The following is a 23,369-nucleotide window of genomic DNA, read 5'->3' as shown; positions in this document are numbered from 1 at the left end:
CTCTCGGGAGGGAGACGCACTAGGTTTAATCCTAGTGAGAGGGGGAGAGGGAGAGAGAGAGAGAGAGAGAGAGAGGGAGGGAGGGAGAGAGAGAGAGCGAGAGAGAGAGAGAGAGAGAGAGGGAGAGAGCGAGAGGCAGAGTTGCTTCAACTCCTCCCTCTTCTTGGGTGCAGCGGCCGTCACAGTCTCAGTGCTTTTGCTGCTCTCCTGTGCCTGTCTGCAGGCTGCTGTTTGAGGAAGTCGGCATGGACTCGCTCGCTTCTTGGGAGTTTTGGTTGAGAGAAGCTTTTGCGATTCTGGTCATATTTATGCTGCGTGTTTCAAAGTGTGTTCCACCTGTAATGTATTATGTAAATTTGCAATCCCGCATCGCCAGCAATCAGCGTGAAAACGAGAGCGTTTTCCCCCAACCATTTTCATGAGAATGTAATACTGTAAAATCGCCTCGCCATTTCCTTGAATGGCTGCTCCCTTTTTCTTTGATTTCGCTCGTCTGGGGGAGCACTGTCAACACTTAGTGGGTCGGTAAAATAGATTATACACATTCAATACCTCCAATAATTGTACAGGAGACGTAAAAGGGATTGATCAACGCCCCACCGTCAAAAAAAAAAAAACGATTTTTTTGACGTATCCATACGTCCTTGGCAGTGAAGCGCTGGATTTTTTTTGACGTATGCATACGTCGCTGGCAGTTAACGTGTTAAATAGGCAGGGGTACGGTGGTGCAGTGGTAAGCGCTGTCGCCTCACAGCTCGAAGGTCCTGGGTTCGATTCCCACCTGGGACGCTGTGAACACTGAAGGAATGCGTGCCCGTCCGCATGTCCTCGAGTGCCCGCCGCCCGGGTGAGGTCGTCAAAAGGGCCTTTCTGTGTGGAGTTTGCATGTTCTTGGGTTTGCTTCATATAGGAACCCCCTTCACCAAAACATGCAATATCCTGGTTGCTGATGTGGTTCCTCCTCTGGTCGTTAGGGGCGCCTGTTCAGAGGGAGGGGAACTGGTTGGGATAGCGTGATCCTCCCACGTGCTATGTCCTACCGGTGAAGCTTCCCCTGTCAGGTGAATAGAAGCGGCTGGCTAACTGCCCATGTCTCGGAGGAAGCATGGAGCCAGTTTTCGGCTCTCCCCAGATCGGCAGAGGGTGGAGCAGCAACCAGGATAAATATAAATTAGCAGAGGGGGGGAAAGAAAAAAGAAGTGTTAAATAGGCAGTGAATTTACAAGAATTTACAGTCAGAGTTAAATACGGCAAAGTGACAGTGGTGGGGGGGGGGGGGGATTCAGCTGAGTTCAGGTGGGTTCAGGAGGAGGTAGTGGGGTTTGTGTGGGGTGTTAATAGGGACCTTGGTGGAAGGGGCTTACGGGCCTTGTTTGTGAGGCTGACTTTTCAACTTTTATCTTATCCAATCAGAGAAATGTAGACATTTTCTGGGAAGCGGAGGTCGGATTCCGATGCCATTTAAAAGACTATTATGCATTTTTTCACCCCGAATCCAATGCCGCCATCGGTGAGTCTCTACGAGTTACGGTTGTGGAGATACGTCCACCCGGCCTGCAGGACTACAGGAGAGAGATAGAGGACAGTGGGGGGTTGGGGGTTTCAAGTTACTGACTAAACACTATTTCAGTGATTGCTGTCAGAATATAGAGCCATTTAACACTTATTTTAACATAAAAACAACGCTGAATGTACCTTTAATATATCAAAAACAATGTGCATAATTTTCGGTTCTAATGACAGATTTTCACACAATCCTATTCACCTTATGTAGCCACGCCCATTTGTGTGGTCGTGTGACGACTTCCGGAAAAAGAAAAAGGCCGGCTGCTCTAATATCATCTAACTCTGAATTAACTAATAATTTAACCAATATAACATACCAAATAAAAACTAACGGCAATGTCTAAGAATGCAATGCCATGTAACTGGCTCGTTAATTCTTGCATTTCAGGGAATTACATTAACGTCTGCAGGTCTTATAGACGTGAGTGGCTCGAGCGCTCAGAGGAGAGAAAACTATCTGAAGCTTTCTTTGTTGGGGTCCAGGTATGTTTTACAAGAAAGTGCTCGTCATTGTCGACGATAACGTTATATGACCTGGCTAACAGTGGATACTCCGCTTGCTGTGTACCGAGCTCAAAGTAGTAGGCTACGTTCTTTGTTTTACCCCCTGCACTGTCCGCTACAAAAACAACTTTCTTCTTCTGACGTTCTTTTGTATTTCGTCCCATGACTGCCGGGAAGTGTTAAAACAACGTCTGAACATAAGGTGAATAGTGAACTTACAGATAGAGGGTCAAATTATACAACAAGTAAAATCAGTAAAGCTTCTAGGACTTTGGCTTGACTGCACACTGTCTTGGTCCGAGCACATCAATATGGTGGTTGCCAAAACGTGGCTTACGGTTGAGCAAAGGCAATTTGCCCACCTACTTCTATACTTTCACAGTTGTTCATACCCAAACTCCTACATTTCTTTTCAACAATATAACTGATAGTTCAACTATTCACACACACTCTACCAGAGGGGCGAGTGGGGTCAGATGACTTTGCCCAGACCAAAAACCAACTACCGTAAATTCCGGACTATAAGGCGCACCGGTCTATAAGCCGCACCTTCAAAGGTGACTATTTTTTTCTTATATAAGCCGCACCGGACTATAAGCCGCGGGTGTTTTAATGGTATTTTTTGTTTTTTTTACAGTGCACACAGTGTCCGCGGTGTGGTGAAAAGAGGGCAAGAGAGGAAATTAAAACAGAAGTGGATTTATAGTTAGAAAGAGTGCTAAAGAAGAGAGAATTCCGTTTTTTATTTTTTTATTTTAGTTACTCACAGTACTATTGACCAGTCCAACTCAAAAGATATTCGGCAGTTTCACTTTGAGCTCTTGTTCCGCCGCTGTCCATCAATGGTTATGACGAGTCTCGCTGGGTACAGTACGCCAAAGCGATATCCATTGACTTTAACCTTTTCGATGATGCTGTTGTATGTTGCGCGTTTCTGTTGCACCAACGCGGAGAGGTCCTGCCGGACGAAAAAGCGCGTACCCTCCCAGGTGAGGGGCTTCTTCCCCGCAGCCTGGAGGATGAGTTGACGGTCGGGCCAGCGGAGTAGGCAGATGAAGATGGCCCTCGGTGGCAGGCCGGGGTCTGGACGTGGCCGAGGCGCCCGGTGTGCCCTGTCCACCTCTGGTGGTTTCTCGCCTTCCTTCAGGTCCAGGATGTAACACAGGATTTTGCCACGAAAGCGTCCATGTCACCAATCTCAGCTCCCTCTTTTACATTGATCAGGCGAATGTTATTTCTTTTACTCCTGCTGATTAAGTCATCAACCTGCGTGTGCAGCGTTTCGATGTTTTTGCATTTTATCCACTTTCGGACTCACTGTGTTGTTTTTGTCCTCCAGTGCGCTGATGCGCTTTTCCGCATTATAAACTCTGTTCACGGTTGCATTATTTTCTTTAGTGAGTGAGTGGATGGACTTCTGCACGTTTTCAAACTTGTTTTCAAGCTGCTCAAACCTCTGAGCGATGTCGGACTTAATCGATAGTGTTTCACGGAGTAAAAGTTTAGCCCAAGCCGTGTATCTCCAGCCTCCAGCAGGTGAGTCATTTCCTCATTCATGGCGGTGATTGCTTCTTTCTTTCTTTCGTCTTTTTCTTTCTGCTTACCTGTGTTGTGTTATGTTATGTTATGTTATGTTGTTAAAAGAGGGCAAGAGAGGAAATTAAAACAGAAGTGGATTTATAGTTAGAAAGAGTGCTAAAAAAGAGAGATTTTTTTTTTTTTTGGGAAAAAATCCATAGATAAGCCGCACCGTTATATAAGCCGCAGGGGCCAAAAAAGGCCAAAAAACGGGAAAAAAGCCGCGGCTTATAGTCCGGAATTTACGGTACATGAAGAAAATACAGGTCTATAGCGTCTTTGAATTGTCTATCAAGTGATGTTTGTTCCATCAAAGGGAGGGGTTGTTTTAAAACGGAAGCTCAGAGCTAATTTACACTCATACATGCTATCACACACACACACACACACACACACACACACACACACACACACACACACACACACACATTGCTCATACATTACACTCATACATGCTATCACACACACACACACACACACACACACACACACACACACACACACACACACACACACACATTGATCTTGGTCACATCACTTTGAATTTGTTCTCAATGTGTGTTCAATGTGTGTGTGTGTGTGTGTGTGTGTGTGTGTGTGTGACCTGGGTGGGTGTGTATTCGCGCATGCACGTCGTGTGTGTATGACTTTCTTCCAGGCACAAATGCGTCTGCCTTCGACCAGCTGGTCCTGACCCTGGCCTGGGACCGTGTGGACATTGCCAAGAATCACGTGTTTGTGTATGGACAGCAGCTCCTGGTAGGTTTTGTTTTTTTAAGGTTTTTGTTTTAGAACAGACAAATCCAAAAACAAACAAAAAATAAAAGACAAAACGAAAAACGGATAAACATTCAGGTCATCATCATGGGTGTTACAGATCAATTCTTAGTTTTTCAATAGTTAGCTTTGTGTTAAGTTATGTTGTTCGGTTACTTGTTCCAATCAACTTCAGAGAGAGAAAGAAGTAGAGAACGAAAAATAGAGAAAGAAGGGAGCGAGACATACACATATGATACATAATACATTTGATGTGACAATACACATGGGCCAAATGAGCATATCCAAAGCTAAATGAGAGTAGAAGCTCTTCCAGTATTCGTATGCGCCAACCATTTGGACCAGAACCTATCAAATGTATCCTTACTCAATCTTCGATAGAAGGTCAGCTTTTCCATCTCATATATTTCCTGTACAATTGCTATCCACTCTTTTTTTTGTTGGTGGGTCCTGGTTTAGCCATTTTCTTGTTATTGTTTTTTTGCTGGCTACAAGAAGTATTTTGAGGAGGTATTTATCTTGGGGATTAAATTTGATTGGTATATTACCCAGGTATATAGTGCCAAACCGTCATCTATTTCAAAACCCACTATTAATTTGATCTCTGAGATCATTTTTAGCTCCTGGTAGGTTTGTGTGTGTGCGTCTGTGTGTGCCACAGCTTGCAGGGATATCTGCTTAGCTTGGTCACATGTAGCTCCTAAATTATTACTTTATGCTATTCTCACTAATCCTACCCCAGATTTCTCAGAATGGTTTGAGCCCACATAGTTCTCTTGTAACATTTAGTGTAACCCATACATTCATTTTATTATGTATTCTTCCTCATTAGAGGTTCTTAATGTGTGGCGACTTCTGTATATCTGTCTCTTTTTAATATTTATTGCCTTTTGGGTTTTGTGATGTTATTTGATGTTTGTTTAGTTGTTGTTTTCTTACTGTTGTAACCACACCTTCTATCTGTGAATGCTTGTGTCCGGCAGTCAATTCACAGGTGGACCTTATCTGTCTTATCTTATCTACTCTCCTGTTGGTTGGCGTACGAAGCTCGCCCTTCCATTTAAATTGCCTTTTTTCACCATTCTTGTTACCCCGACGATGGCTTAAGGCTCAACGTTTCTTTGCCCTACCAGAAAGGTCGACTTGTTGTCAGTGCCGGTTATTTGTCCTTTCATGTTTGCTTAGCTTAACATTCACCCCCAAACCTTTTAGACTTGCCCAGAATCTGCAGTCCCGACGGGCCAGGGGACCAGACTTGGGCAGGCTGCCATGAACTGTTCATCCCCGTTGCACCTAGTAACCAGGGCTTCCAGGCTGGGATGGATGTCTCTGCACAAACTGGCTCCCACGAGCTGACCATTCCAAACCATCTTATTGAGGATAAACCATCTTGACTGTAACATGAACCCGATTAGAGTTGTCTTCGAGAGCCGCCCTCAGTGGTTATGTTGATTTTAAGATTTGGAACAACTGGCTCTTGTGTGAATGGAAGGGAAGAATATATTTATTTATTTGTTTCTTTTTGCTTACATTAGTTCATTTTCGCCACATTTTTTTGGTGCTCTTTCCTCCCCTATCATCTTTCTCAATCATAACGATTTGATAGAAATAAATAATGCTGCGTTATAACTTGATTATTTTTGTTTGTGTATGTATAGGTTGGCTCTCTGGAGCAGGCAATGCTGGATGCACTAGTGATGGACAGAGTGGACTTTGTCAAGTTGCTTATAGAAAATGGTGTGAGCATGCACCGCTTCCTCACAATCAATCGTCTGGAGGAGCTCTACAACACGGTTAGTCTATAAACGTACACACACACACACCTGCCATTGAATAGGTGAGGTAGGCCTAGATGCAGATTTTCTAAAATAAATCTATTTGTTTTGGTTTCAGTGGGGCATTTTCTGGGCCATGGTTTGGTGTTTCAGAGGCCTTTGCATGTTGCTACACAAAAAATAAGACATTTTGGAGGAAATGTTGTTGACCAACATATTCAGACACTTGGTGATTATGGTGATTATGCATCGCTAGTTAGCTTTACTGTCGATGGCTAGCGGTAGCGATGTTAGCATTAGCAACGACAACGTTACAGCGTATATGACAACACAGTGAAAGCGGCTAGCCGCTCGCAATCTTCAAAAAGACCGTTGACTATCTGGCTATCATTATGCATGCTGTCTGGTAGACCATTTATAAGTTAGCAGCTATCTGAATATGCGGCTAACAATCTGTGCTTCCTTTATCAAACTAATAGCAGCTAACGTTAGCTGGATATACTCAACAACACCCAGTGTGTCTAACGTTTAGTAGTCTTTGGTCAGTGATTTTCACTGGATGCAGGGCACTTTTGTCTAACCTGATGCAGGTGTTCATTCAGAACACTGTCAGTGTCTGCCCACTGTCATCAGCCTGCCTTACGATGTTACACTGTGGGATACGTCCACCACATCAGTATTATGATAATATAATAAAATAAAAAACTATTTGTATAGCACCTTTCTTAACAGGGTTACAAAGTGCTTGTACACCAGAATAATTACACCAAAGACCAAAGGTATAATAAGGCAAAACAATTATAAACAAGCACACAAGAATTAAAAAAGAAAGGTCAAATCACACATTAGAGATGAGAGAACTCCTTTATCTTCCTTCACCTCTCCTGTGTGGTTCTGTGGGTAAAGCATGGCACTAATAATGCCAGTGTGAGCACTTTGTATTCCCTTTGAGGCAGTCAGTAGTTGGAGTATTTGCACTTTTACTTGGAATTTGTGTACTGCCACCACCTCTTGGACATAAGATGCATAGTTATACCCCGTTCAAGACAACTCGACAAAAGTGAATTGAACGGTCGTCGAGGCCAGAATTACAGCTCGGAAATTCGGGTATCATTCAGAGCTCTGCTTTGTCCGAGTTGACGTCATATCCACACATCTCATCCAAAATGTTGCATTAATACCTACACTTCCCAGAACCCTCCTGGGTTTTTCCCTGTGTTTTACCCTCTGAAATATGCCAGGGGCGGAGGTTCCGAGATGAAACCTCCGACGGTCCGAGTTGTCATGAATGCGGTATTATACTCGGGGTCATGTCTCCCCCCCTCCCCAAAGTCTATAAATTCCTCCCAAAGTCTATAGATTCCCCCCAAAGTCTATAAATCCCCCCTATCTGAAGAACATAAGGGGGGAATTCCCCCCTAGTTATGCCTCCGCCGGCGAAGCCAGGCCGAAGGCATTATGGATCCGCGTTGTCCGTCCGTACGTACGTACGGCCGGCCGTCCGTACGGATGTCCGTCCGTACGGATGTTTGTTAACGCCATATCTGAGGAACGCCTTGATGGAATTTCATCAGATTCACCTTAAACATTCACTTAGGCCCAAGGATGATCTGATTAGATTTTGGTGGTCCAAGGTCAAAGGTCAAGGTCACTGTGACCTCTCGAACGCCATTTTCAAGCTTGTTAACGCGATATCTGAGGAACAACTTGACGAAATTTCATCAGATTCGCCTTAAACATTCACTTAGGCCCAAGGATGATCTGATTAGATTTTGGTGGTCCAAGGTCAAAGGTCAAGGTCACTGTGACCTCTCGAACGCCATTTTCAAGCTTGTTAACGCGATATCTGAGGAACAGCTTGACAAAATTTCATCAGATTCGCCTTAAACATTCACTTAGGCCCAAGGATGATCTGATTAGATTTTGGTGGTCCGAGGTCAAAGGTCAAGGTCACTGTGACCTCTCGAACGCCATTTTCAAGCTTGTTAACGCGACATCTGAGGAACAACTTGACGAAATTTCATCAGATTCGCCTTAAACATTCACTTAGGCCCAAGGATGATCTGATTAGATTTTGGTGGTCCACAACCAATTTCCAAGCTATGTAATGCAACATCTCAGGAGCGCCTTGACGGAATTGCTTCCAATTTGCCTCAAATGGCAATTTGGACTCAAGAATGAACTAATGGCGGAGGCATAAGTCCGCGTTGCGGTCGTTCTAGTTTGCAAAATGAATTTTAGGGCCTGACTACTTCAGAAGTTGAACTTGAAGTTCAGCCTGAATAAATTAGAATTCTTGTCTTCGATTTTGCCTTTGTGTGTTATTGCAATATAAAACGACATAATTGAGAATCGATTGTAGATTCTGGAATCGAGAATCGTTGGAATCGAGAATCGATTCTGGAATCAGATCGTGACCCCAGCAATTGGAATCGGTTCAGATCGGAGCACCCCTACAGTATACATGTGCACACACATACACACACACACAGAGAGATGGACACAGAGCTTTGTATGACGCTATAATACACAAATGCGAAGAATGGGAATTATAGTCTTGTCTGCCTTTCCTCTATTTTAGAAACAACCCTCCAACAATCCAACTCTCCTCCACCTGGTCCGGGACGTTAAACAGGTAGAGTCAGTCCCATTCAACATTTCTTCGATTGATAGCAGATGTTGACCAGAGTTGAGTTGCTCATATCTTTGCTGTAACTTCTCGCAGGGTAACCTGCCCCCAAACTATAAGATCACTTTGATCGATGTGGGTCTGGTCATCGAGTTCCTGATGGGTGGGACTTACAGGTGCAACTACACTAGGAAACGATTTCGGATCATCTACAACAATCTCCATGGCAACAGTAGGGTAAGTTCAAACTGTTGCAGTTGCTGGAGCCTGCTGGTGGCTCAGCAGACTCAAACTAGGGGCCAGTGTATTGGGACATTTTTGATAAACTAGCCTTATTGGCGCACGCGTGGGTGTGTGTGTATTGCTCACTAAATGTTATTGCATCAGTGATGTCACAATGCCTCCTTGTGTGTGTTGCTCACTAATGTTATTGCATCAGTGATGTCACAATGCCTCCGTGTGTGTGTGTGTGCTCCATTATGATTTCACTGATGACATCAGTGTGTGTGTGCCCCCTATGACATCACTGATCAGTCTTGTCACAATGCCTCCTTGTGTGTGTGTGTGTGTGTGTGACCTCACTGATCAGTCTTGTCACATTCACAATGCCTCCTTGTGTGTGCGTGTGCGCCCTTATGACATCACGTTTGACATCATCACTGATGACATCACTGGTGACATCACATCATTAGCTAATTAGCCTAATCATAAAATCCGGCTCCGTTAGGTCACCCACACGGGTGCCCTTTACACACCCTGAAGGTTTCAGCCGGATCGCACGTAAACCGGCATAGCTGTGGCCGGACACAGAACTTGAAACAAACAAAGTCCACATAGCACTTCAACATGGGCACTGACATGGTGATCAATTAACCCATTGATACCTGATGCAGCATTTGCGTGCATATCCCTCATTTGTGTGTGTATCCCTTTAAGACCGCGAACCGCGTGACGCGGTTCACGGTCTTAAAGGGATACACACACAAATGCTGCATCAGGTATCAATGGGTTAAGTACAAATGCAATGGGGAAAAAACACATTTTGGTGTTGTTTTTATTCCTAGCGATAGCCAGGCAGGAGGCATTATGGTTTCGGGTTGTCCTTACGTCCGTCCGATGTTCGTTAACACGATATCTGAGGAACGCCTTGACGGAATTTCATCAAATTTGGCTGAAACGTCCACTTGACTCAAGGATGAACTGATTCGATTTTGGTGGGCAAAGGTCAAGGTCACTGTGACCTCACGACCGCTTGTTTCATGCTCGCTAATTTGATATCTCTGGAACGCCTTGAAGGAATTTCATCAAATTTGGCTCAAACGTCCACTTGAACTCAAGGATGAACTGATTAAAGGTAAAAGTTCAAGGTCACTGTGACCTCACGCACGCCATACTGTAGCTCGTTAACGCCTTCATAAAATGTGTTTGAATTTGGCTCAAATGTCCGCTTGACTCAAGGATGAACTGATTACATTTTGGTGGTCAAAGGTCAAGGTTACTGTGACCTCACAAACGCCATTTTCCAGCTCGTTAACGCAGTATCTCAGTAACGCCTTGATGGAATTTCTTCACATATGGCTCAAATGTCAAAGTCAAGACAGACATGGATGTCGACTGCTCACTTGTTGGCGGAGGCATATATCCACGGTGCGGTCATTCCAGTTGTAACTAAAAATGGCTACAATGTGTAATTTCAGACACCATCTTTGTTGTTATTGATTCCATTGTATGTTAACTTCTAATTTAATTCAGTGGATGCAAAATATGAACATGTATTTCTGTGTCCTGCACAGAGGTAAAATATGAACATGTATTTCTGTGTCCTGCACAGAGGTCGGGGCGCCACACAGCAGGTCCTGGATCTCATTTGAGGAAAAGTCACGAGTCTTTCAGCATCCAGGCTGACAAGAAGGAGAAGACCAGGCACAACCACTTCATCAAGACCGCACAGCCATACAAACCCAAGGTAACCTCCTGTAATTCAATTAAAAGCAACAAAGCAGTTGGAAGACTGCACCATCCCTCAGTTGAAGAGCTAATGCCAAAGAGAAAAAATCATAACTAAATAGTAACTGGACTGCATTTATAGCGCTTTTCTAGTCTACCAACCACTCAAAGTGCTTTACAACACATGCCGACATTCACCCATTCACACACACAGGGTGCTGGCACAACCATCGGGAGCAATTTGGGGTTCAGTATAGGGTTGGCACGATGGACGATGGCATCGACCATGGTGATGGGTCGACCCCCATCGACGTCTGAGCCTTCTACATCTGATCATCGTGATTAATTATCTGTTCGAATTAAAATTGTGCAGTTTTAATAATAAAAAAGGCCAAGTCCACTTACCGTAACGCGCGGGCGACATTAAACAAGTGCACCCAGTTCAGTTCAGAGAAGCCTCCCCTCCCCCTCCTCCTTCACTCTACTGCTTCTCTGAACTGGGTGCGCTTGTTTAATGTTGCCGGGGCATCCCCCGCACGTGAGAAGTCGGTTGTGTTGTTGTGAAAACCTTTTAAGACAAAGAAGAAACTTCACGTTCTTTCCTGTTTTCAACCGAAAGTGAGTACAAGTCTTCAACTGTGAATTTAACTCGCCTGTTTCCAAAGTGAAAGTTGGAGTCGCTCAATAAGATACAGCAGCTGCTGCTGCTGTGTTTCTCTAGCCATTTCTCCTCAACTCTCTCTCTCATTAGGTTCAAAAGCTCACACGAATCTAATGTTATATCAGCCAGTAATTCAGTCAGTTTTCTGCCAGCTAGTTGCACGTTGTTGGTGAGGCTGTGTAACGTTAACGTTATTTGTTTTGCGCCGTTCAAATTGCTGGTAGTGACAGCCACTGCTTCAGTCGCCTGGCTCTGTGCCGTTTAACAGTACAGAGGCTAGTAGCCTATCCAAGCCTCATGGTCTCATGTAGAGCTCAGCTGTCCTGTTGTTAATGTGAACGCATTGCAGCGGCGTAGACAAATGGCATTACACCACCGCAGCAACTTAATAAATAATTAATTATTCCCCTCACCCCCCGTCAATGACGATGCCATCGTCCATCACGATGTTTCACTGTAGAACCATCACGATGGCTGTTTGGTTGACATCGCACAACCCTAGTTCATCATATTGCCCAAGGACACTTTGAGGAGCCGAAGATCGAAACCACCGACCTTCTGATTAGTGGATGACCCACTCTACCTCCTGAGCCACAGCCGCCCCTGATAACGGTAATCATACACCAGCAACCAGTGTCCGTCTCCTCCTAAACCTCTTGCCCCTTGTCCTAACCACCTCCTCTCAGCCGGAGACTTCCGTCGAGCAGAACAAAAAGAGGATCAAAGAAGAGATTCTGGACATCGATGACCCGGAGATGCGGCGGTTCCCCTACCCTTTCAACGAGCTTCTGGTGTGGGCCGTGCTGTTGAAGAGGCAGAAGATGTCACTGTTCTTCTGGCAGCACGGCGAGGAGAACATGGCCAAGGCCCTGGTGGCCTGTAAGCTCTGTCGCACCATGGGCTACGAGGCCAAGAAGAGCGACGTGGTGGACGACACATCAGAGGAGCTCAAAGAGTACTCAAAGTGAGTTGTTCCTTGGCCCACCTATCTGTGTTACTATTACCAGTGTGATCAAGGAGCTTTCAAATATATACGCTGTAACTCTTAGAGAGCCAGGGACGGTAGTTTGAGCAAGTTGGTTAAGAAATACTCCAAGTTGGTTTGTAACACTGTCAGTAAAGACTCAAATGAAATATGTATACCGAGGGTACAATTACACTCATTACACTTACGTCTTTAAGAATAACATGATTTTTATTAAGAAAAAACACATTTGATTGATATTTTATTAAAAAAATATATATTATTATATGAAATCCCCCATCTCTTCTATAAAATAGAGGAGGACCATCCTGCTATGCCTCACTGGAAAAAAAAAACCTCTGATATATATATATATATATAAGTGTTACTGAATTAAGCCAAGGATCAATAATTTAACTACAGGATCATGGATACACATTGATTGGATTGATATCAATGTGCAATGTAAAAACATCCACACAGTTGTTTTTGCTGCCTCGCATTGCCTCTGGTACAATGAGGTAATTATTTTAATCATTTTTAAACTGGTTGTACTTGTTTTACAGTTTTTGCTTGTTTGAGGGCCGCGTGTAGAGAGAAAACAAGTACAGATCCTGTACAGGGCAGGGCAATGGCACCTATACCAAATTTGGTGTTGACAGTGTTCAAAATTTAACAAGGGCAAATTCGGCCCAGGACCACGTGCGTCGTGTGGCACAAACGCGGGGGCAGGCATCCCTGGGTTGTGGCTAGATGGGGTACAGCCACGGATCGAGTGACGCTAAATTGTGGCAATTATTATTCCATTTAATTTGTGTTACTTCTTGTATCATGATGAAAGCAAAGATACAACAGGGTGAGATAAAGGATACATCCCCCAATATTGAAGTTTTTAGTCGTAGTTTTAAGGCTCAAATCAAGCCAACAAGTCTTCCAGAGAATCTTGAGTGACCATAAACGTTCGGTTTAAGCAAGAACAAAAATAAACGGGGGGGGGGGGGGGGGGATTTTGACTGGTATGTGTGGAAATTGCAATATGCAAGAAACAGTATAACATGTAATGATTGATTGTCATTATCACCAACATGAAAAACAGACCCTCAAGAACAGACTGAGATGCCAAGTTGACTTGAAAGGATGCCATTTACAGCCTGTTGTTAGCTGAAATCTTCACTGTAGCAAGGTTGTGCCGTAGTTGTTGTACTTTCAGCCGCTAGCTCCAGTGCAGGTTTCAGCTAAAAACAGGGTGTAAATTACATCTTTTCAAGTCAACTTGGCATCTCAGGGCTTGTGGAGACTTGGATTACACCAGATGAGCAGTATGGAAGCATTTTATGTATTTTGTAAGTGCAGTTCTCCTAATCTCATTGTGCGATGTGTCCAGAGTGCTTTACCCAGTGCACTGACTGTATGAGAGTACCTCATAGGACCCAACTTCAAACAAACCCAGCTATCCCTTTAAAGTGGTGACTCATTTAAAGTTTGAATGGAATGTCTAGCTTATGAATGAGTAGTTAGAGTTCAGAGGGCATGGTTTCACCTTGAACTGCTGTTTAAAATCCAACGGTAGTTGCTTCCGGAAGTATAGCCAATCCATTTGTTTACAAACATGCTGATTCATCTTATAACTTTTTGAATGACTGAGATAGCTCTCTCAGATCAAACGTTATCACTATTTTAATCTGTTATGTGTCTAAAAGTAAATTGTGAGGAAAAACGGCTTTAACATTTCACAACATTCCATTTTCTACAGTGACAAAACCATCAAAATAAATACTTTCTTGTTTGTTTTACGAAAAGAATAATTCACCATGATGTACTTAGGGAGATAAAAAGTAACCAAATCGCTAAAAACCTGCTGTTTTCGACCTTGTTTGGCTAATCACCAACAATGTGCAGCAGCGACATCTGAAGGGTTCTGTGGATGTTTTCCAGTGAGTTTGGGACGCTGGCGGTGGACCTGCTGGAGCAGTCCTTCAGGCAGGACGAGACCATGGCCATGAAGCTGCTGACCTACGAGCTGAAGAACTGGAGCAACTCCACCTGTCTGAAGCTGGCCGTCTCGTCCCACCTGCGGCCCTTCGTGGCTCACACCTGCACCCAGATGCTGCTGTCCGACATGTGGATGGGCCGGCTCAACATGCGCAAGAACTCCTGGTACAAGGTGCAGATTTCCCTCCTGGTCTTTTATTATCAGAAGAGGAACTGTCCCAATATCAGTACAAGTACAGTACTTGTTGAGGTTTGGAAATAACTCTTATTTGGATATTTTGGATATTTCTTAATTCTAGGTCATAGCATATCGTCGCTGTCCTATGACAACCGCTTATCTCCAAAACAAAAAACGCTGTGCTCTTAAAATACTGAACACCACGTTGTCATATTTGGCACGTCTTCATTATAGACAGTTTACCACTGAATGTGTCATTACATCTTACCTGAATAAGCTCAAATGATGTTTACAGCATTATCACACCGAGTCTGGGGCACTTTCTGCCCGCCAGGCAGCAGCGCGTGGGCGCCTGCATTGTGGATCACACGAGCACGAGCGGCTGTGCTCCGTGCGGCGGGGACGTGCGGACCAAGAGTATAGCGGAGCTCTTAACTCTCCCAAGGCGGGGGGAGTGGCTCTGTCATGGGCTTGAGCAGTCTCGGACTAACGTGACATTATTCTCGTCAGAAACTACTTAGATTTGCATACTTTAAATTAGTTTACAGCCCAGGGACAACCCGCAAACACCTTATTGATCTATTTACGTCAGACGATGCCAGAAACACACAAAACCAAGCCAGAAACACAGCTGGCATTCGATTCAGCAGCGTGCCCGGTCGCTTTTCCGGCTAAGTCCTCATGAGGTATATAGTACCGTAAATTCCGGACTATAAGACGCACCGGTCTATAAGCCGCACCTTCAAAGGTGACTATTTTTTTCTTCTATAAGCCGCACCGGTCTATAAGCCGCGGGTGTTTTGATGTTTAATTACCATATGTAAGGCTTCGTGCACAGAGGGGATTGTCGGGAAACAGATGGCTGTTTGGGGAAGCTCCCATTTATTAACATTTCAACAAAACAAAAGTCAGGTCACTAATCCCCAGACAAAATCACACATTGTGGTATTTTTTGTTTTTTTTACAGTGCACACAGTGTCCGCGGTGTGGTGAAAAGAGGGCAAGAGAGGAAATTAAAACAGAAGTGGATTTATAGTTAGAAAGAGTGCTAAAGAAGAGAGAATTACGTTTTTTATTTTTTTATTTTAGTTACTCACAGTACTATTGACCAGTCCAACTCAAAAGATATTCGGCAGTTTCACTTTGAGCTCTTGTTCCGCCGCTGGGCACACAGTGTCCGCGGTGTGGTGAAAAGAGGGCAAGAGAGGAAATTAAAACAGAAGTGGATTTATAGTTAGAAAGAGTGCTAAAGATAGTCCGGTCTGGTTATGACGAGTCTCGCTGGGTACAGTACGCCAAAGCGATATCCATTGACTCGATGATGCTGTTGTATGTTGCGCGTTTCTGTTGCACCAACGCGGAGAGGTCCGAAAAAGGACGAAAAAGCGCGTACCCTCCCAGGTGAGGGGCTTCTTCCCCGCAGCCTGGAGGATGAGTTGACGGTCGGGCCAGCGGAGTAGGCAGATGAAGATGGCCCTCGGTGGCAGGCCGGGGTCTGGACGTGGCCGAGGCGCCCGGTGTGCCCTGTCCACCTCTGGTGGTTTCTCGCCTTCCTTCAGGTCCAGGATGTAACACAGGATTTTGCCACAAAAGCGTCCATGTCACCAATCTCAGCTCCTCTTTTACATTGATCAGGCGAATGTTATTTATTTTACTCCTGCTGATTAAGTCATCAACCTGCGTGTGCAGGGTTTCGATTTTGCATTTTATCCATTTTCGGACTCACTGTGTTGTTTTTGTCCTCCAGTGCGCGGATGCGCTTTTCCGCATTATAAACTCTGTTCACGGTTGCCTTAGTTTCTTTAGTGAGTGAGTGGATGGACTTCTGCACGTTTTCAAACTTGTTTTCAAGCTGCTCAAAACCTCTGAGCGATGTCGGACTTAATCGATAGTGTTTCACGGAGTAAAAGTTTAGCCCAAGCGTGTATCTCCAGCCTCCAGCAGGTGAGTCATTTCCTCATTCATGGCGTGATTGCTTCGTCTTTTTCTTTCTGCTTACCTGTGTTGTGTTATGTTATGTTATGTTATGTTGTTAAAAGAGGGCAAGAGAGGAAATTAAAACAGAAGTGGATTTATAGTTAGAAAGAGTGCTAAAAAAGAGATTTTTTTTTTTTTTTGGAAAAAATCCATAGATAAGACGCACCGTTATATAAGCCGCAGGGGGCAAAAAAGGCCAAAAAACGGGAAAAAAGCCGCGGCTTATAGTCCGGAATTTACGGTATATATTTTTTTGTAAATGCACTTATGCTACTGCTTCGGCCAATGTTGTTTTTATTTATTTAATTGAATATATCAATATATATTGGAATGGAGGTCCGACTGTCACATACGCGATGTGATGGGCGGGTCCAGCATCCAATGGTGGTACGTGTTACATGGATTACCCAGTAAAACATGTTTTCATTGGTCATTTAGACATCAAAACCTGCCAGTACATGGAGGAGAATGGATATATTCCATTTATATTAAAAAGTTAAAATCATAAAAAAGGGACTTAAGTGGTTTTCATTGGACAGCGACGATATATGTAACACCTGAACCAGAGCTTTGTAACGGATACATAACTGACATTAATTAATACGGTTAAAGCTTTGTATCCGCTTTCACGAGGTATTGATCTCATATACGTCACAAATAACCGAACTGGAACTATTTGTCACTTTATTGAAAAGATCGTATAAATGAAAGGAGTCATTTTGCTGCTGGAAACAGGCTTCCCTGTTAGGCCTCTTGCCTGCATCACTTGCCACTTGTTGCGGTTCAGTGTCCTGTTGAGGTTTAAACTGGCCCTTATTTGGATACTTACAGTATAATTTAAACTGTAATTTAATTGCTCTATATTTGTTTGTTGTAGGTGAGCAGATCAGATGTTACATTAGGGTTTCAGCAGTGTGTGACATTTTTTCAGCAGGGTGTAGTTGTGTTCATTCAAATATGGTATTTAGAAAAAGGGAAAAATATAGGGATGTATAGGGATGCTGAAAATGCTATAATTTATTGCTTTCGATCATTTGGTGTATGCAAGTCAAAAGAATGTCCTGACAGACAGCTGTGTGTGTGTGTGTGTGTGTGTGTGTGTGTGTGTGTGTGTGTGTGTGTGTGTGTGTGTGTGTGTGTGTGTGTGCGTGCTTGTGCACAGGTTATTCTGAGTATCTTGGTGCCTCCTGCCATCCTACTGTTGGAATACAAATCGAAGGCTGAGATGGCCCACATCCCGCAGAGCCAGGACGACCACCAGATGACCATGGAGGACAGCGAGCACAACTTCCAGAGCCTAGCCGAGGACATCCAAATGGTTAGATTCACTTTGAGCCTCTCGGTTTCATCGTTACGATTGTTAAAGTCCCTGGAAACCAAAATCCACAAAAACCTTCTAACTATTAAATTTAGGGTCTTATGTGAGTAATTGTGTGTCTCAGAAAGTAGGGGACATTAGTTTCAACCCAAAGCCCCAAAATCGCCACTTTTCTACAAGGTCTGGATTTCCATTTCCTCATTGAAGAGAGCGGTGCGCGCGGTGCTCAAATGAAAAATCTTATCACGTCATAAGATTTAATCGAATCACATGCGCGCACGCACACACACACACACAGTACCGCTGTGCACTCGCAGCGGCAGTCTCTCTTCCTCTCTGTCAGTATGCGCTGAGCAACGAGCGAACACACACACACTCCGTCTCTCTTTCCTTCTCTCTCTCTCTCCTCTCTCTCTCCGTTTCCCTCCCTCTCTCTCTCGCTCTCTCTCTCTCGGAGGAGGAGACTTGCAGTCCTGCATGCACACACACGGGACACGTCCACACAGTCCGCGGGAGAAAAGATCTAATTGATTCTCATGACTTTTGCCATGACTGTCAAACCTAAATTTATATACTTTGCGACGTTCATCATCGTTCAAATTTGGCTGGTGGCTTATTAACATAGGGTCCTGTGATGTGATGAACTCAAAATGCTAAATAATAAAAAAAAATATTTCTGGTTTCCAGGGACTTTAACTCTTTTGTTTTCTTTCTCTGAAACTGCTGGCTAGTCACTTCTTTTGCTCACATTGTCTATCATTTCTGCTCTTGTGCACAGGTCTCAGTCACAGTCTACTCTCTCATTGTCATTCTCTGTTAGACACATGCATGTACTGTAATTGCTGTTGTTGCAAGTGGGGACTTTTTCTCTCTTTTTTTGATTCATTCATTTAGTCTTATTTTAGCCTAAATGAATTAATTTAGCCTAAATGAAGACTACTGGATCCTGTGTTTACACCTACATCGCACATTTGTTTTATTCACATTCTTAACCTCACTCTTTGCCTTTTTCCTCTCTTTTTTTATTCTGTCTCTCTCACTCTAACCCTTCGCAATATTGCCATTAGGAAGGCCTGCAAATAAGCCAGCTTAGCTTTTCTACACTGAAAATGCTTTTCTACAGCAAGTAAAGAGGTGAGATGTTAACATTAACAGCTGTACAGCCGAGGGGAAGAAAAAATATGATAGAAGTAGGGATTTATCATTTTAGAGGGGCGGCTGTGGCTCAGGAGGTAGAGTGCGTCGTCCACTAACCAGAAGGTCGGTGGTTCGATCCCCGGCTCCTCCAGTCCGCATGTCGAAGTGTCCTTGGGCAAGACACTGAACCACAAATTGCTCCCAAATGGCTGTGCCAGCACCCTGCGTGGCAGCTGGCCACCCTCGGTGTGTGAATGGGTGAATGTAGGCACATTGTAAAGGGCTTTGGATAAAAGCGCTATATAAATGCAGTCCCTTTACCATTTAGAGGGAATTAATAATGCATAAAAAACTTATGTCCATTAATTTAGCTTATTAATGTCAACATCGTTTGAGCATAGTCTAGAGATCGCCTTGCTTTTTGCTTTTAGAGTAATTTCATATCAAGCCATTTCCTTTTTATTGTTGTTTTCTCTGTGATGGCCATAACAAGAAATCTATAATCCTATAATATTCCTATAATACTGCGGTAGTGACCAGCTCAGTGGCCTTGTGGTCTGAGTGTCCGCCCTGAGACTGGGAGGTTGTGAGTTCGATCCCCGGCCGAGTCATACCAAAGACTATAATAATAATAATAATAATAATAATTGGATTTATATAGCGCTTTTCTAGACACCCAAAGCGCTTCACAGGAATCATTATTCATTCACACCATTCGTACCAGTGGTGGTAAGCTACGGGTGATGTAGCCACAGCTGCCCTGGGGAAGACTGACGGAAGCGTGGCAGCCATTTCGCGCCTACGGCCCCTCCGACCACCACCAACATTCATAGACATTCATACCCATTCATACGAGGCAATGAGGGTTAAGTGTCTTGCCCAAGGACACAACGACAACAGCTGGGAGGGAGCGGGATTCGAACCGCCAACCCTTGAGTCATTGGCCGACCTGCTCTACCTCCGGAGCTAATGCCGTGCTAATGCTAAAATGGGACCCATTGCCTCCCTGCTTGGCACTCAGCATCAAAGGGTTGGAATTGGGGGGTTAAATCACCATGTGATTCCCGAGCGCGGCGCACGCTGCTGCTCACCGCTCCCCCAGGGGATGAGTCAAATGCGGAGGACAAATTTCACACATTGTGTGACAATCAGTGGGACTTTACCTTTACTTTACTAGTGGTTAGTGAACATATGGTATTTTCAATAGTGAGTTAGGGACCGTTCATTGTTTATGGAAGGGGTCACTGGAGGAAAATAGGGGAGGGTGATGCTTTTCAAAGTTTTGTCTCACACTGTTATTAATTTGAGTCCAGTTTGAGTTGATTTATTTTGCTTTTCGGAATTCAGCAACTCTACCCAACAACACCCCTCCTGGCCAAACTTTTTGATATGACCCGGTGTCGTGGAAAAAAAGAAAAGGCTCAAAACCGTCCAGTAGCCTACAAGCAACACCTGTGTGTGAGAGAGGGAGAGAAACGATCGATCGGTGCGGGGGGCAAGGCACCCCAAATTAATTTGTAATAAACACTGGCTATCAAAACACATCAATGTTAATGAGATGATGAGATAAACACTGCAGAATTGCACTAATGTCACAGAGGTAAGTGCACTCCAAGACATAATAGTTGCAAAGCCCCATTGCACTATTTGTTCAACTCATAGACATTTTCAAGATCACAAAATAGGCAAAGTAAAATACTAAAAATCACTCAGTCAGCATCACATGTACGGTACCGAGGGTTGTGCAAAAAGTTGACTGTACATACATTGTTAGGTAGACTAGTAAAAAGAGAAAACCTCAACAAACTTCTCAGAGGTAAAAATTTAAGATAATAAAAGAATAAAAGTCCTAAAAATCAAGTCAAATAAGAGAGCAAATAATTAAGCATAGCAAGAGCTTAAACAAGAGCGTAAGCTACAGTACCTCCGATGGTCTGAAGAGTTAATGTTCTTTCTTACTGTGGCAAGCTGAATACCACAGACCGCAGGTTCTGACACCATTAAGGCACAAATACAGAGTAATATATATAAAAAAATAGCAATCTTTATTTAGAAAAAGGTTGTTTTGTTAATTAAAACAGCGCTCAGCACAACAGCACAGGTTGGTAATAGCAGGACAGGTGGCAGTGCAGGATGACAGTAATCAAGTAAAAAGAACACAAAAAGAAAATAAGCAACCAAGGCAGTTGGTTGCTTATTAACCCTAACCCTAACCCTAACCCATTAACACATAACACAACACATAACTCTCCCCCACAAGACAACCCAACAAAAACATATTTAAACCCACCTCTGTTTTCCCCCCCTATTGCCACACTGTATGTTGCACCTGCTCAAAGAGCCCTATAAAACAAACACAAATTGACATCAATTAACACCAGGTATGTTCACAGCAAACCACCCTCCCCCCAAAATACAGGCAACGCATGATATATACCTTGTACAGGTGGTCCACCGGCACACACACAGAAGGAATTAAGGCCAGACGCCTCTCCGACACTGGGCCCGCTCTCCCCAAACACAGCACACGCTGTCGTCAGCCCGTCGCAGCCTCGCAAGCTGCTCAATACGCCGCTGGGAGAACCTCCACTGCTCTGTTACTACCTCCACTGCTCTGTTACTACCTCCACTGCTCTGTGACTACCTCCACTGCTCTGTTACTACCTCCACTGCTCTGTGACTACCTCCACTGCTCTGTTACTACCTCCACTGCTCTGTGACTACCTCCACTGCTCTGTTACTACCTCCACTGCTCTGTTACTACCTCCACTGCTCTGTGACTACCTCCACTGCTCTGTTACTACCTCCACTGCTCTGTGACTACCTCCACTGCTCTGTTACTACCTCCACTGCTCTGTGACTACCTCCACTGCTCTGTTACTACCTCCACTGCTCTGTGACTACCTCCACTGCTCTGTGACTACCTCCACTGCTCTGTGACTACCTCCACTGCTCTGTGACTACCTCCACTGCTCTGTGACTACCTCCACTGCTCTGTTACTACCTCCACTGCTCTGTTACTACCTCCACTGCTCTGTTACTACCTCCACTGCTCTGTGACTACCTCCACTGCTCTGTTAGAACCTCCACTGCTCTGTTACTACCTCCACTGCTCTGTTAGAACCTCCACTGCTCTGTTAGAACCTCCACTGCTCTGTTACTACCTCCACTGCCGGAACGAAAGGCGGAACAAACAGGCTGTCTAAAGGGGGCTTCTCTTTTGTCTCTTTTGCATTGTTGCCTGGTGGTGTTTAATTTGAAATATTTTAAACCTCTGTGCAGGATGTGTTCAAAGAGGCCAGAGGCCACGACCATGTGGAGGTGAAGAACGAGACGGAGACACACGTTCGCTCCAGGAAGCTGCCCTTAACCAGGAAGATTTATGCCTTTTACCATGCTCCCATTGTCAAGTTCTGGTCCAACACGGTATGCAGAAGATGACAGGAGAGAACACTCACTCATTGGCATCCATACGAATGCACACATCGATCCATCCATTCATCAAGTTTGTAGTTGCTTATCTGTATCAGAGTCACAATGGCAACAGAGCAGCACAGACATCTTTTTCCCCCAGCGGTTTCCTCCAGCGCCTCCTGGAAGATATAGAACCTCCAGTGTGTCCAATACATCCAGTACAAACATCATACACTACCATCACTATTTATATTTGTCTAAAAAACAAATGTCAAGCATTTAAGCATAGGCCTTTAGATCAAACTGGCTTTAAGAGAATGAAATACATAGTACATTCAATCAGGTTTGGCCAAACAACCCCCCCCCCCCCACACACACACACACATTTCAGAGTAAAAAACAACATATTATCGACAATGAGTATTATGTCATGCTACGAGTCGCATAAGGTGCTTATATGCTTGTATTGTGTGGGATGAGTTTCTTGGTTTGTCCAAACTTTTGACTGGCAGTGAAGACACACAATACTACATGCTACATGCTACTCACTCTCCAGGGCCCGAAATTCACTTTGCAAAATAGGGGGGAATTCCACCCTTATATTCTTCAGATAGGGGGGATTTATTCGGTCTAAAGAATTTGGTCGTTTGAAGTAGGGATGTAACGATAACCGGTCTTAATGATAACCGTGATAAAATTCCTTACGATAACAGTACCGTTTCAAATTTTCATTATCATTAAAACCGTGGTACCGTGATTACCATGATTACAGTGCTTTGAAAAACATGGTAAATACTGTCCATCATCAACCAGAGTTGGCAACAGTCTCCCAGATGCAAACGTGCAGCCTTGGAGAGATGATTTCAGTGAGTGTATCAGTGTCTAAGGGACTCATCATGACATATTTTTTTCAAATTGGTTGAGTCCTCACCAAGACAGCCTTGTTTACAGC

General features: G+C 44.1%; 1 protein-coding gene across 1 annotated transcript in view; it reads left to right on the top strand.

Moving 5' to 3' along the window:
• trpm7 (transient receptor potential cation channel, subfamily M, member 7) overlaps positions 1–23,369 on the top strand; it is a 113,149-nt gene that overhangs the window by 61,066 nt on the left and 28,714 nt on the right. Inside the window, exons 11-19 of the mRNA XM_083653083.1 lie at positions 4,307–4,407; positions 6,084–6,218; positions 8,782–8,835; positions 8,926–9,066; positions 10,661–10,795; positions 12,124–12,401; positions 14,337–14,565; positions 17,711–17,866; positions 22,286–22,429. Coding sequence (XP_083509209.1) covers positions 4,307–4,407; positions 6,084–6,218; positions 8,782–8,835; positions 8,926–9,066; positions 10,661–10,795; positions 12,124–12,401; positions 14,337–14,565; positions 17,711–17,866; positions 22,286–22,429 — 1,373 coding nt within the window. The remainder of the gene's footprint in view (positions 1–4,306; positions 4,408–6,083; positions 6,219–8,781; positions 8,836–8,925; positions 9,067–10,660; positions 10,796–12,123; positions 12,402–14,336; positions 14,566–17,710; positions 17,867–22,285; positions 22,430–23,369) is intronic.

Source organism: Poromitra crassiceps, assembly GCF_964638095.1.
Source record: "Poromitra crassiceps genome assembly, chromosome: 16".
Taxonomy (NCBI): domain Eukaryota; kingdom Metazoa; phylum Chordata; class Actinopteri; order Beryciformes; family Melamphaidae; genus Poromitra; species Poromitra crassiceps.
Note: the sequence above shows the minus strand (reverse complement) of the source record. Positions and strands in the feature narration are given on the sequence as shown.